General features: G+C 47.0%; 1 protein-coding gene across 2 annotated transcripts in view; it reads right to left on the reverse strand.

Annotated features, from left to right (window-relative positions):
- Nucleotides 1-9,021: 9,021 nt before the first annotated feature.
- Nucleotides 9,022-12,999, reverse strand: part of CCDC68 (coiled-coil domain containing 68) — a 167,100-nt gene continuing 163,122 nt past the window's right edge. For both annotated transcript variants that reach the window (XM_085629985.1, XM_085629992.1), the window contains exon 11: nucleotides 9,022-12,347. In XM_085629985.1, the coding sequence (XP_085486111.1) occupies nucleotides 12,281-12,347 (67 nt within the window). In that variant the 3' untranslated portion in view covers nucleotides 9,022-12,280. The remainder of the gene's footprint in view (nucleotides 12,348-12,999) is intronic.

Raw genomic sequence — 12,999 nt, forward strand, 5'->3', positions numbered from 1 at the left:
AATCCTCCCTGACTAGCGGGAGCATACAGCTTCCATAAGGCTACACAAGGCCTGCCTTTGTTCCACATTAAGACCCGAAACATGCGTTCCAGCTCGCAGGATATTCTAGTCGGGACATGTATCCGAAGATTCGAGAAATAATATAATAGTTTTGGGAGGACGATCATCTTGATCAAGGTGATGCGGCTCATGACATTTAGTGGAAGCGACTTCCAGAATTGTACCCGAGCTCTGATCGCTGATATTGCCCTCATTAAATTGCCTTCTAATAAATAAGCAGGCGTCTTGTATATGAAGATGACAAGATAGCGAAATGTGGAGTACCACGGGAGGGGAGAGTCGCAGAGGAGAACTTCTGTTTCGACCGAGTCTGCGTTAAAGGGGTAAACCTCAGATTTGGCCCAGTTAACCCAGAGGCCTGATACTGCTTTGAAGGCTGCAAGTGCCTCCGCTATAGACGACGGGATGTTGTTAATGTCACGTACATGCAACAGGTCATCAGGGTAGAGCGAAACGGGATGCATTACGTCTCCCAACTCAATTCCCCATGCCTCACTGTCATTGCGGAGCACCATCGCTAGTGGTTCCACGGCTAGGGAGAAGAGTAACGAGGACAGGGGAGCAATCCTGGCGTGTCCCATGTCTCACCCGAATAGGTTCTGAAATGAGCTTGCCAGTCCTAACCCGAACAATGGTCCGTTGATATAGCAGCTGAACCATTCTCATGTAATGATCTCCAAGATCGTATTTAGGGAGAACTGCCGCCAGATAGGGCCATTCCAAAGAATCTAAGGCCTTCTCTAGGTCCAGCACAAGGCAGCCAGAGCGGGGCCACGCGTGTACCGGATAATGCTGTACCCTGAAGAGCCCGCGAATGGTGAGCGAGGTACTCCTAGTGGGAACAAAACCGCTTTGATCCGGATGTACCAACGTTTTCACAATGGGGGAGACACCCTTTGCAAGTATGGATGCGAAGATTTTGTAGTCGGTATTTAGGAGTGCTAAAAGGCGATAAGAGCCCAAAGATTCAGGATTCTTTTCAGGTTTGAGTAGAGATACCAGTAAAGCCTCGTTCTGTGTGTCCGCGAGAGTGGATTCATCAACCGCAGTCTCAAACACCTTCATCAGTTGCGGTACCGGTAAATGCGCATTGGCTTTATAAAATTCAGTCGGTAGTCCATCAGGACCCAGCGACTTCCCATTGGAGTGCGAAAATATGTTGTCCCGAATTTCCTCCGGGAGGAGGGGGTCATTCAGTTCCTCTTTTTGGGCAGTGTAGGATGTGGCAGTGTTATCCCCTCAAGGTAGAGCTGCAGCTCCAAGGGTGCAGCCTGCATGCAAGATTTGTATAGGTCCCGATAGTGCATCATGTATGTCTCGCTGTGTATATGCTATGCCTCCTTGCGCCGTGTGTACCGACGCTATAGAAGCAGACGATTAATTCTGACGGACAAGCCATGTGAGTAGTCTCCCCCATGTGGTGCACCCATGCAGTGTGCTGCATAATTAAGACATCTCAACCATTCTAACAGTCGTGCATACTCGTCCCTGTGTCAATCAAGTCACCTCGAGGATCCCCCAGCGGCCTCCTGTTCGCTGGATGCCAATTGTGTCTCTAATTTGGTGAGGTCTGTTTCTAGCTGAACTCGGATACCTGCCTGCGCCCCCAAACAATGCCCCCGTACGACCACCTTTAGAGTGTCCCATTCCAGCAATGGCGACAAGGCTGAACCTGCATTCTCATCAAAGTATTGTGCCACAGTAGTGGCCAATAAGTCCCGGAAGGGCGCATCTAGCAACACATCCAGCTGAAGTCGCCAGATGGGGATCGGCGGTATCCCGCCCTCCCACTCCAGTGCCATCACATGCAAATTATGGTCTGAATGCATACGCCCCATATAATGTGACCCAGCGATCCAGGGTAAGAGATCATTGGTTACCATAAAGCAGTCCAAACGTACGTGAAGGCCATGTGCTCCTGAATAATAGGAATATACTTTATCTAGTGGGTTTCGATGTCGCCAGGCATCTGTCAAGTGCCATTGTGTAGCCCAGTTATTTAGTGCTTTCATGGCAGTATGCGTGGCTGACACCAAAGGAAATGATGGACGGAGTGTTGAACATTGCAAGCACTCACCCCCAGTCAACTGATCTGGGTTTAATCAATCACCGTTCTTTAGCCCACTCTGCCACCCCAGTTCAGACATGGCCATATGCAAATCAGTCTGACCCTGCGCCTCATGGGAACAGTCCAGCCTGAACTGCCAAGCCATGTCTTCCCTGGACCGGAAACAAGTATGCGTGGCTGTACCAGGCAAGGGAGGAAAGGACCGATCCAGTGAGACGTCCAGTACACTATTGTAATCACCACCCAATATCAAAGGAGTATCATGCCATGTGGCTAGTTTGTGGGAGATGAGATCAAGGTTAGCTGCTTGGTCTGTGTTGGGTGCATACAGTGAGGCAATCACAGGTCTACCGTCCAGGACACCTTTAACAATGATGTATCTACCCTCTATGTCTATATAGGAGACCACCACCCGACAGGGAGTCCCCGGTCTCACCCATACCAGTACCCCTCGTACATACGCCCGAGTATCCCGTGGCGTACAATTGTCCCCTCCAGCGCCTTTGTAATCGTGCCACTTCAGGATTGTGCAGATGCGTCTCTTTCAGATACGAGTGGACGTGGTATTGTCGCGACGGGTTATGTAAACCCCACACGTTCCAAGTTCCTATCCTTATCGGGCCATAATGTCAGAGAGAGGAGCACACAAGGCATCACCAGGCCGAGAGGTGGGGGGTGCTAACGGCGGGCCTATACAAGTATGTGCAGAGTCTTTGCTGCCGTGTGGGCCTACTGATTGGTCAGCGTGTCGTGCGATGTAATAGATGGCAAAGCAAACAATTAAACCATATACAATTAAAAATACCAGAAGGACGAGTGTGCAACACGCAACCGCCCAAACAAACAACAAGAATAGCATACAGTCAACATCTGGGGGGGGGGAACAAATATGCACAGCAATATACTATGGGTCATTAGCTGGAGATTCGTCTCCACTAGCTATCCCTTTGCCCCGCCCGAGTATATACATTCTAGGGTTACTGCCTCTATATCATATTTAATGTTCCCTTAGCGGCAGGGGTCACAGGGGCACCCCACCTAGATGTCCCGGAGCTTATCAAGTGGTAGAACCCCGGTATCCGACCTGTTGCTGCAGCAACAGCACAACAATGGAAGCCTAACCTCTCATGTCAGGGACTACAATGCACAAGCCAATCACAGGAGCCATAATACTTGCGTGACAGTGGACAACAGTCATTGTCGGATTAGCGGGGACCATATGGTAAAGGCAAAGGGGCGTTTGAAGTTTAGACAATGTCATTGGAAGTCTGCGGGGTAATCTGGGGCAGATCACAGGAGGTTTGGGAGGCAAAGAAACTGTCCGAGAGATCATCGTCACTTGGTGGCCCTTGCTGATTGGAGGTTGAATTAGTCTCTTCTTCGTGTGCCCCGCTGATGTCAGCAACCGCCTGTAGGGCCTGTTGTTGGCCACTTAGGATCAGTTCCGGGGCCGGGCCGAAAGTCTGAGAGGTAAGGGATTGGGGTTTCTTCCGTCTCCTGAGGCTACATCGTGAGGAGGCTTCGGGGGCCATCTCCCTCCGGCCTGCAGAGGGGGCCCTGCCCCCGAGGAGTCGTAAGTGTCCAACCATTCTTCTGCCCCCACTGAAGTTGTAAAGAAATGGGTTTTTCTATTCGCAATCACCCTAAGTTTCGCCGGGAACAGCAACGAGTATTTGAAATCACATTGTCGGAGTCACCGTTTCACTGCCATGAACGAATTACGTTGTCTCTGGACTTGTATTGTGTTATCAGGAAAGAACATGATTTTGTGATTATCCACTTGCACCTCCTGTAACTTTCTTGTTCCATCTCAGTCTCTATAATTTAGCAAGCGAATGAAGAGTGGACGAGGGTTAGAGCCCAGTGGGGGAGGCCTGGCAGGCACCCTCTGTGCCTGTTCAACGACAAAGTATGGAGAGAGGATGCCCTCAGGCAGCAATGAGCGAATCCATTGTTCAGTATAAGCTACCACATCTCTCCCTTCGGTTGCATCTGGAAGGCCTACTATGCGTATGTTGTTGCGTCGTGTGCGACCATCTGCATCTTCGGCCCTTTCTTCCAAGAATCCAACACTGTCAAGAAAGCTCTGGATCTGTTTCTCTGCTGTGGTGACTTGTGGAGAGACATCGGCAATGACCCCCTTGGGGGAGGCGGTGCGGTCCGCCAGTTTTCGATGGTCTGCGTGAAGTAGGGTAAGGTCAACTGCCACTTTGTCAATTTTATCCTAAAGGGAGGTGCAGATCTGGTTCATGGTTTCCCCAAGCTTTTCAACTGCGCTAACACAGCATCCAACTTATGCGACATCGGACCCACTGTGTCTGCGCCTGCCATCTTATCAACCTGGGCCCGAATCAGCGAGGGTGGGGCCGCAATACCTCCGATGCCTGCCTTCGTGCGCCCCCAACGTGACATGGGGCCTCCGCGTGTCTCCGGGAAGCAGGTAAGGTGCTATTTCAGTATGGCACCTACTCGTGTGGAAGAGGTCAGTGTGGTCGGCCTCGTGGATGTGGCGCAGGGAAGAAAGACTGCACCTCCTATTCCCTCCAAGGCCTTCCCCTCCAGGGCGCACTTCCCTCCAACCAGGCACACCCAGCGGCCCCAGGTCAGAGGTCTTCAATCACCGCGACAACGCGCCTTGCATGTGCCTCACAGTCCCAGATAAGAGGCCTCCGGCGAAACAAGGCGAGGCAGACATGTAGGGCTGTGCGTCAGTGGGCCTGCGGCTGTCAGAGCAGGGAGTCGTCTCCTGTGTAAAGGACTGCGTGCTAGCAGGGTCATTGCCTCTATAGTGAGTTACAACCCTGCACCGGTTCTCGTCTACAGGTGGCATCCACCATATCACCAGTACTCACAGGCCGGTAGTATCTCCTTCTCGTAGCTACTCAACTACTCTCTGCCTGCAGGTGCCAAGGAAGTTTGCCATGTCTGATGCAGGGGAGAAAAATAGCAGGTAGTGTGCCAGAGTCCCAGGCCGCATCCCAGACCTACTCACTGTAGTAGGAATTGCATCGCTGGGGGGAGGGGGGGCGTTACACTTATTGCGTTGCTGTGCCACAGGTCTGGGCCTAGGGGGGCAGAGCCAATCCCCGGCGTCAGGTGGCGAGTTGCGCCTGGAACCATAGACTCCTTCTGAGCAGCTCTGATGACGGGGAGGTGCCCCTTGGGTCTCCGCACCTCCTGCTGCTTGCTGTGACACCTGAGCCTTGGGTCGCTCCCAGGGTGCTCGGAGGTCAGCGACCCCTTCCCGATGCCTATTTTTGGATCTGTGTGGCCGATAGCAGGAGCCTGCGACGGAGCTCTACAGGAGCATGCCCGTCTCCATTGCTGGCTAAGCCACGCCCCCATGGTTGCTGCTCTTTCATGCTCATCTATCCTTAGAAAGCGTTTAAGAATTTAGAATAATATTGCCCAGGTTGATGAGAAGATCAGAATTATCCAATGAACTTGCAAGCTGATTTTGTAACACTACGGCTGATTCTGTATGGCCCGTCTTTGTATATGGTCCAGTCCAGAGTAGTGAGATGCTACATTCGATGTCTCATTCATCTCTTCCCTACCATAGATTGAATCACTTTTTTAGCCAGAAAGGTTAAAGGTTGTTGTGATGTTCTGTTAAGCTCTACTGTAACAGTATGAAGTGAACGTATGCCGGGTGGTTGGTTCGGGGTATCCAGTGTGGCTGTCACTGCATTGATATGGAGTAATTTATTGCTGTCAATGAGAAAACAAAATATCAGGGATTGTTTTAAGCAAGAGTGAGCGGTTGTGTTAATATAGGTTCAAGCCGGGCTTCAATGGTTTTAGTTTGTTTGGATGGAGAGCAGTTTGATTTTAACAACTTTGACCATCCAGTTAAACTCTTGGGGCTAGCTCTCTTGCAAATTTTAGGCAGAGTCTGAGGCGTAGTAAGTGGAGACAAGGAAGGGGGGGGGGAAAGAGTATGCTCGTTAGGATGTGAAGTTTCCAGTAGCAGATTCTGGATTGAAGGCAAGACTCCCTAGCCCTATGACCAGAGGGTGTGTGAGGTTTGATAACACTGCTACGTCCAGAACTGTGTCTAGTGCCTCTACAGGGCCTTCTGTAGAGAGCAGGACAGAGTTGGCAGTGGGGGAGCTCATTCTTTGACAGGCATTGGCAGTTTTCCATTGAGGTCTGTCTCTCTACCCAGTATTCTTGAGCGGTACAAAAGGGGGTGGTGATGGACGGAGCATCAGAACCAATCAAACACTCACACCCAGTCAGCAGATCTGGGTTTGATCCATCACCGTTCTTTAGCCCACTCTGCCACCCCAGTTCAGACATAGCCATATGCAAATCAGTCTGACCCTGTGCCTCATGGGAACAGTCCAGCCCGAACTGCCAAGCCATGCCTTCCCTGGACCGGAAACAAGCTTCCTAGGACCGGTTTCTAGCATTTCAGCCATCTTCAGCCAGGCTTGCTTGAATCCAGTGACAAAGTGAGCAAGGGACTCACGTCTGAGCATACCCTGCCAACGTATGGCGAACAAAGCGGTACAAAAGGGGGTGGTGATGGACGGAGCATCAGAACCAATCAAACACTCACACCCAGTCAGCAGATCTGGGTTTGATCCATCACCGTTCTTTAGCCCACTCTGCCACCCCAGTTCAGACATGGCCATATGCAAATCAGTCTGACCCTGTGCCTCATGGGAACAGTCCAGCCCGAACTGCCAAGCCATGCCTTCCCTGGACCGGAAACAAGCTTCCTAGGACCGGTTTCTAGCATTTCAGCCATCTTCAGCCAGGCTTGCTTGAATCCAGTGACAAAGTGAGCAAGGGACTCACGTCTGAGCATACCCTGACAACGTATGGCGAACAAAGCGGTACAAAAGGGGGTGGTGATGGACGGAGCATCAGAACCAATCAAACACTCACACCCAGTCAGCAGATCCTTTGTTTGTTGTAACGCTTTTCGCCCTAAGTGGGATGGGTATTCCCAGACGTGGGACCCGTGCTCACTACGCCACTGGAGTCAAGCTATCCTGGCTGATGACGGCTGATACCCAGAAACCGGTCCTAGGATGCTTGATTCCGGTCCAGGGAAGACATGGTTTGGCAGTTCGGGCTGGACTGTTCCCATGAGGCACAGGGTTAAGACTGATCTGCATATGGCCATGTCTAAACTGGGGTGGTGTAGTGGGCAAAAGAACGATGGATTTAACCCAGATCTCTTGACTGGGGGAGAATGTCTGCATTGTCAGCATTCCGTCCATCTTTTGTTTGTTGTAACGCTTTTCGCCCTAAGTGGGATGGGTATTCCCAGACGTGGGTCCCGTGCTCACTACGCCACTGGAGTCAAGCTATCCTGGCTGATGACGGCTGATAGCCAGAAACCGGTCCTAGGATGCTTGATTCCGGTCCAGGGAAGACATGGCTTGGCAGTTAGGGCTGGACTGTTCCCATGAGGCACAGGGTTAAGACTGATCTGCATATGGCCATGTCTAAACTGGGGTGGTGTAGTGGGAAAAAGAACGATGGATTTAACCCAGATCTCTTGACTGGGGGAGAATGTCTGCATTGTCAGCATTCCGTCCATCATTTGTTTGTTGTAACGCTTTTCGCCCTAAGTGGGATGGGTATTCCCAGACGTGGGACCCGTGCTCACTACGCCACTGGAGTCAAGCTATCCTGGCTGATGACGGCTGATAGCCAGAAACCGGTCCTAGGATGCTTGATTCTGGTCCAGGGAAGACATGGCTTGGCAGTTAGGGCTGGACTGTTCCCATGAGGCACAGGGTTAAGACTGATCTGCATATGGCCATGTCTAAACTGGGGTGGTGTAGTGGGCAAAAGAACGATGGATTTAACCCAGATCTCTTGACTGGGGGAGAATGTCTGCATTGTCAGCATTCCGTCCATCATTTGTTTGTTGTAACGCTTTTCGCCCTAAGTGGGATGGGTATTCCCAGACGTGGGACCCGTGCTCACTACGCCACTGGAGTCAAGCTATCCTGGCTGATGACGGCTGATAGCCAGAAACCGGTCCTAGGATGCTTGATTCCGGTCCAGGGAAGACATGGCTTGGCAGTTCGGGCTGGACTGTTCCCATGAGGCACAGGGCTAAGACTGATCTGCATATGGCCATGTCTAAACTGGGGTGGTGTAGTGGGCAAAAGAACGATGGATTTAACCCAGATCTCTTGACTGGGGGAGAATGTCTGCATTGTCAGCATTCCGTCCATCATTTGTTTGTTGTAACAGTGTTCTTGAGCAGCATATGCAGGTGTGTTTACATCTGCGGATTTGCTAAATACTCTGTAGGGACTGTAAGACTTGGGCAGTGCCCTGCTTCAACAGGTTCTAAAAGCAGTAGAAAGGCAGCCTCTGTATCTCAGGATGTAGTATTGATGGAGAAGTAGGGCTTTGTTGCAGTTTGTTACTGTTCGGGCTGCTGTGTTATGGCGTGGGTCCCTCAAAGACCCAGCTCAAATCGACACCAAGACCTGAGCAGTGTACCAAGAGAACAGGTAATGCGATAGGTCAATCCACTGGAGCAGTCTAAAACAGGGCAGGCAGAAACCGCTGGGGACTAACCGGGATATGGCTGAGACACCAAAATCAGGCGGGGAGTCAAGATGCAGGAACACTCTGAACGATTTGTTGAAGTAAACTGTTTTTCTTGCAGAACTACAACAATAGCTTGGAAAAAGAAATAATCTTGATGAACACTGCTCCTATGCCCGGTCAACAGGAGTATACGGTAGAAAGGATTCAGAGTCGGGATAAAATAAATGAAAATATTCAACTGGGTTATAATAGATTAAAAAAATAATTTAGACTTCAACGGAAGAAACTGTAATTTAAGCAAGTTTAACTAACATTTACTGGAAAAATTAAAATGTTTGCAGGACAGAAATTGGATGGAACTTTCATTTAATTTATTTAATGAACTTTTATTGAACAGAACATTAGTCTTCATAATTATGACTTCTAGAAATGAAAAATAAATCACAAATAGCAACAGTGAAGCCATAATTCTAAATATTGTAATATATATACATTTTCAGAATAAGTAAACAATGAAAAAATTGTGTAAATTTGTTAAACGGCTGCGTAACTGCTCTTTAGTAACAGTATTAACAATGCCAACTTACCATGAAATGGTCATACCATACATTAATTGCATAAATGTGAACACAGCTCTTCACAAATAATTTAATCACAAACTGGCAATATTAACATTTAATTGTGCTCCGTTCCCTGTGGTTCTTTTTACATACTTGTGCAAAGATTTGCGAATCACTGAATTTATGGCAAAACATGCTTCCTACTTTCTCTGCTAGGAAGCCATTCAACTTCACGTAAAGAACCTTGTAATTTTGCATAGTTTTAATGTAGATGGGAGCTCCTGCTACAATGATGGATAATGATTCTAGTCAGAGAGCTTAAATTAAACAAAACGTTTTGGTCAAGACCTCCTCTTCTTTAAAGGGCCACCTCACAACTTGCTCACACTATGAATCAATACCATGCTAAGGAATCACCCCTTCGATTCATGTGTTTTAAATAACTATCAAGGAGACGTCATACTAGAAACCATTGACCTTCTGGTGCGTTCTGGACTAAACGACCCATCAGCCTTCTATGATGGATATGACCACGCCGCCTAACCAACGACCACTTAACCCATGAACCATATGCAGGATTCATTGAGTATGGAGGCTGACAATGTGCCAATAGACTAGTTTTTGAGCTGTGTCCATTCCAAATGTTGTTTTGTGCTAACACTGTACAGCCACCAGCCCCACAATGTGACAGTGCACCAGCTGTCATAATAGATTTGTGACAAAGGCTGTTGCCTGAAACTTGTCACTGATAAATTTCCTTCTACTGACTGTATATGGCGATAGGGCCTTACTAACCGAGGCAAAATGACCTGGAAGACAGTGAGTCTTTTACATATTACAATTTGCTCTTCAAACAAGAAAGGTGAGTTCATTTGGCCAGATGCACAAAAATGTGGAAGTTCAAGCAGGCATAAGCTTGTATCCTCATATTTGGGGATTCCTCCCACCAGTTTTATTCTTAAGAAAACTGACTCTTTTGGTTTCCCTGGCGTTTGCCCATCAAACCAAATCTATGTTTATTGACATCTGTTGAGTCCCATTGGAATAAATATTAGCGTTACAACCCTCCCCAACTTACTTCACAAGACAATGTGTGCTTCAAATGATTAACTTCCTTCTCCTAAAACTCGTGAAAAAACAGTTGGATATTTGGGGCACTTCCGCAAACTTATTGCATCAGGTCTCCTTTGAATACTAACAAAGTTCAGGCTTTTTGGTGTTCATCACATTTGCAGTGCTATCTCCCTAGATACTGCCATAGAGGTGCTTAATTTCCCGACAGCACTCACCCTTTACCATGTAGAAAACCTGCCCATGCGGAAAGGGTTCCAAAGTGAAGGGTAATTCATGGGCTCGCAAGATAAATCCTCATAGTAATTCTATATATCAGTTATTTTTTCTCAAAAGAGTTTCCCATATCCAATTCTAACTTATGCATATAGAACTTTTTGTAAATAAGCAAAAATATATATATATGTCTTGATGACTACAAATGGAAGAACTAGTGAAGAAGGAAAAAAGGATTCAGCCATATTCCCCTCAAGCCTCCCATCATACGAATGGCTTCTTTCTTAATCCATATCTCATCATAGCCACATATGCTGTAACGGAGTTGAGGTGTGAAAGAAGGCAATCTAAACTTGTTAAAGTTGTTTACAAGTGTTTAATATACACCCAGGTCAAGAGGATTGTGTTGACTATCAAAATAAAAACTTCCATCCTTCTGTCCACAAGTTGGAACTACTTAGTGGACAATATGGCTGCATGGTTGTTTCCATCATAAACTGGTTGCTATAGAAATATATTGGTTGATCTAAAACAAGAATCACTAACCAGCTATTTACAGAAATAAAAAATGGGTTAGTTTTGCAACTGGGCATTCAAGGGAAGCACATTTATTTTCTCATAATGCATGCAGGTAAAACCACACCATCTGGGAGAGCCAATGGCAATGCACCATCAATTGATGAAGTTGTTTGGTAGCTCGGCTCTTTAACATCCATGTGGTTCTGCAGAATGGTATTATTTCACTCTAGCTAGTCCTTCAACTGCCTTTTGCTCATTTTACCACAATAAACGTAAATAATTGTGGAAGACGTTATGGTAATTCTGATACCCCACTATTAAACAGCTAGCCTAGAGTCTGCTTAAATTGCTGCTGGTGGCTGGTTGACTATTTCCTTTGGCTAGGGAAAAGTTTTCTAAACTCTTCCAAGTGATTTTGGCAAATGAGTTTTACAACTTCGCATGTGCGGGATTGCAGTCAGCTTGGCGGGTGATGCGGCATTAAGAATAGAACAGTATGTGATGTCCAATTTGGATCGGTCTCTGAACATTTTATATTGCCTGCCTATTTTATGATGTCAACATTAGGCACTGCACTTGCATGTGGTTTATCGTTCTAGGGTACTTAATGGCTTACCACAGTAGAGTGTCGATCATCACTGTACGACAAAGCGCTTAACACATTAACACCTACACGAAGGAGAATGTTAACCACTGCCCCACAGTTCAAAGGCATGCACACCGTATCAATTAAAGAAAAGTAGTGATTGAAACCCTATACTGGCTCATTTCACCATTTTCAAAGCCTTAAAACTGCCATATTAGCTCAAGCCACAGTACTCGGACACAACAAACGAGTGCAATACTCACCATGTGACTGACTACCCTGGACTTCGATTTATTCAAAGATCATTCATTCTAGTTCCCTCATGTCATGTTTTGCGTGCAAGCCTATAGAATAAAAGCCCAGTCATCTCCACAGCAGCTCAACATATGCCACTTTTTAACCTTCGAATATCATGGGTTCCAGAAGATTCCAGAGCACTCCATGATGAAGTCCATCTGTAATGTATGCACCTGTAAAACCTTTGGCACATTATAGTCCATTGCTTTACAGAGCCACATCTTTCTTGCATTATAAAAATCAAGAAATAACATAATGGCGAACTATAAAGTCGAGGATTCTTCTCAGTTTCGAACAAGTCCTGCTTGTCTACGCACATTTAGTCCTTTCTTTTTAGATTCTCCTTTTGCGTCACTCCAGGGGTTGTACGTCAACCTAGCTTTTCTTCTTCCGCAGACTGAGCAACATCATATAGGGAGACATGATCTCAAAGGCGGACTCACTGCAAAACAGAGGCACACACAACAATTATTCACTTGCATGAGGTTCTAAAATATTTTAAATAAATGAAACAGCCTGTGCTGCAGGAGATGCATCCACTGTAGAGGAGACTGCATCTCCAACCTCTTGGTAATGCTTGGTTTCCAAAGCCAAGATTAGAATTCTTACAACAGATTTGCATCGAACCTGAACAGCCAGGTGGTCACTAAATTGCAGGCCAATTTCTAACGTTGAAGTTTTCAATGGTGCTTTATCAGCATCTGCATGTAGAACACCTGAATACAATTAATTTAGGAGAACGGCATGATGAAATAGTTTAATAGGGAAGAAAATTATTAGTGACATTTTATACTGTACTTGATGCCATAATTCTGTTGTTTCTGAGTAGAGTAAAACAATTATTGACCAATTTATTTTACCCACCTTGCAAGAATGGAAGGATATCACACCTCTCCTGAGGCATCCTCTGATAGGCAGATGCAGTTTGCGTCACGTCTATTCTTCAAGTGAAGCTTTAGTTATTGGCCATATAACGAGCCTGTTCTTGCTGTAGCTCAAGGTTCTGTCTCTGGCCCATTAAGTTTTACTCTCAATACCTATTCCATTATCTTTTAGCGAATTTGATTTTTCTACATGGGCACCCCAGATTTTTA

This window comes from Triturus cristatus, chromosome 2_1, assembly GCF_964204655.1.
Source record: "Triturus cristatus chromosome 2_1, aTriCri1.1, whole genome shotgun sequence".
NCBI classification, from domain to species: domain Eukaryota; kingdom Metazoa; phylum Chordata; class Amphibia; order Caudata; family Salamandridae; genus Triturus; species Triturus cristatus.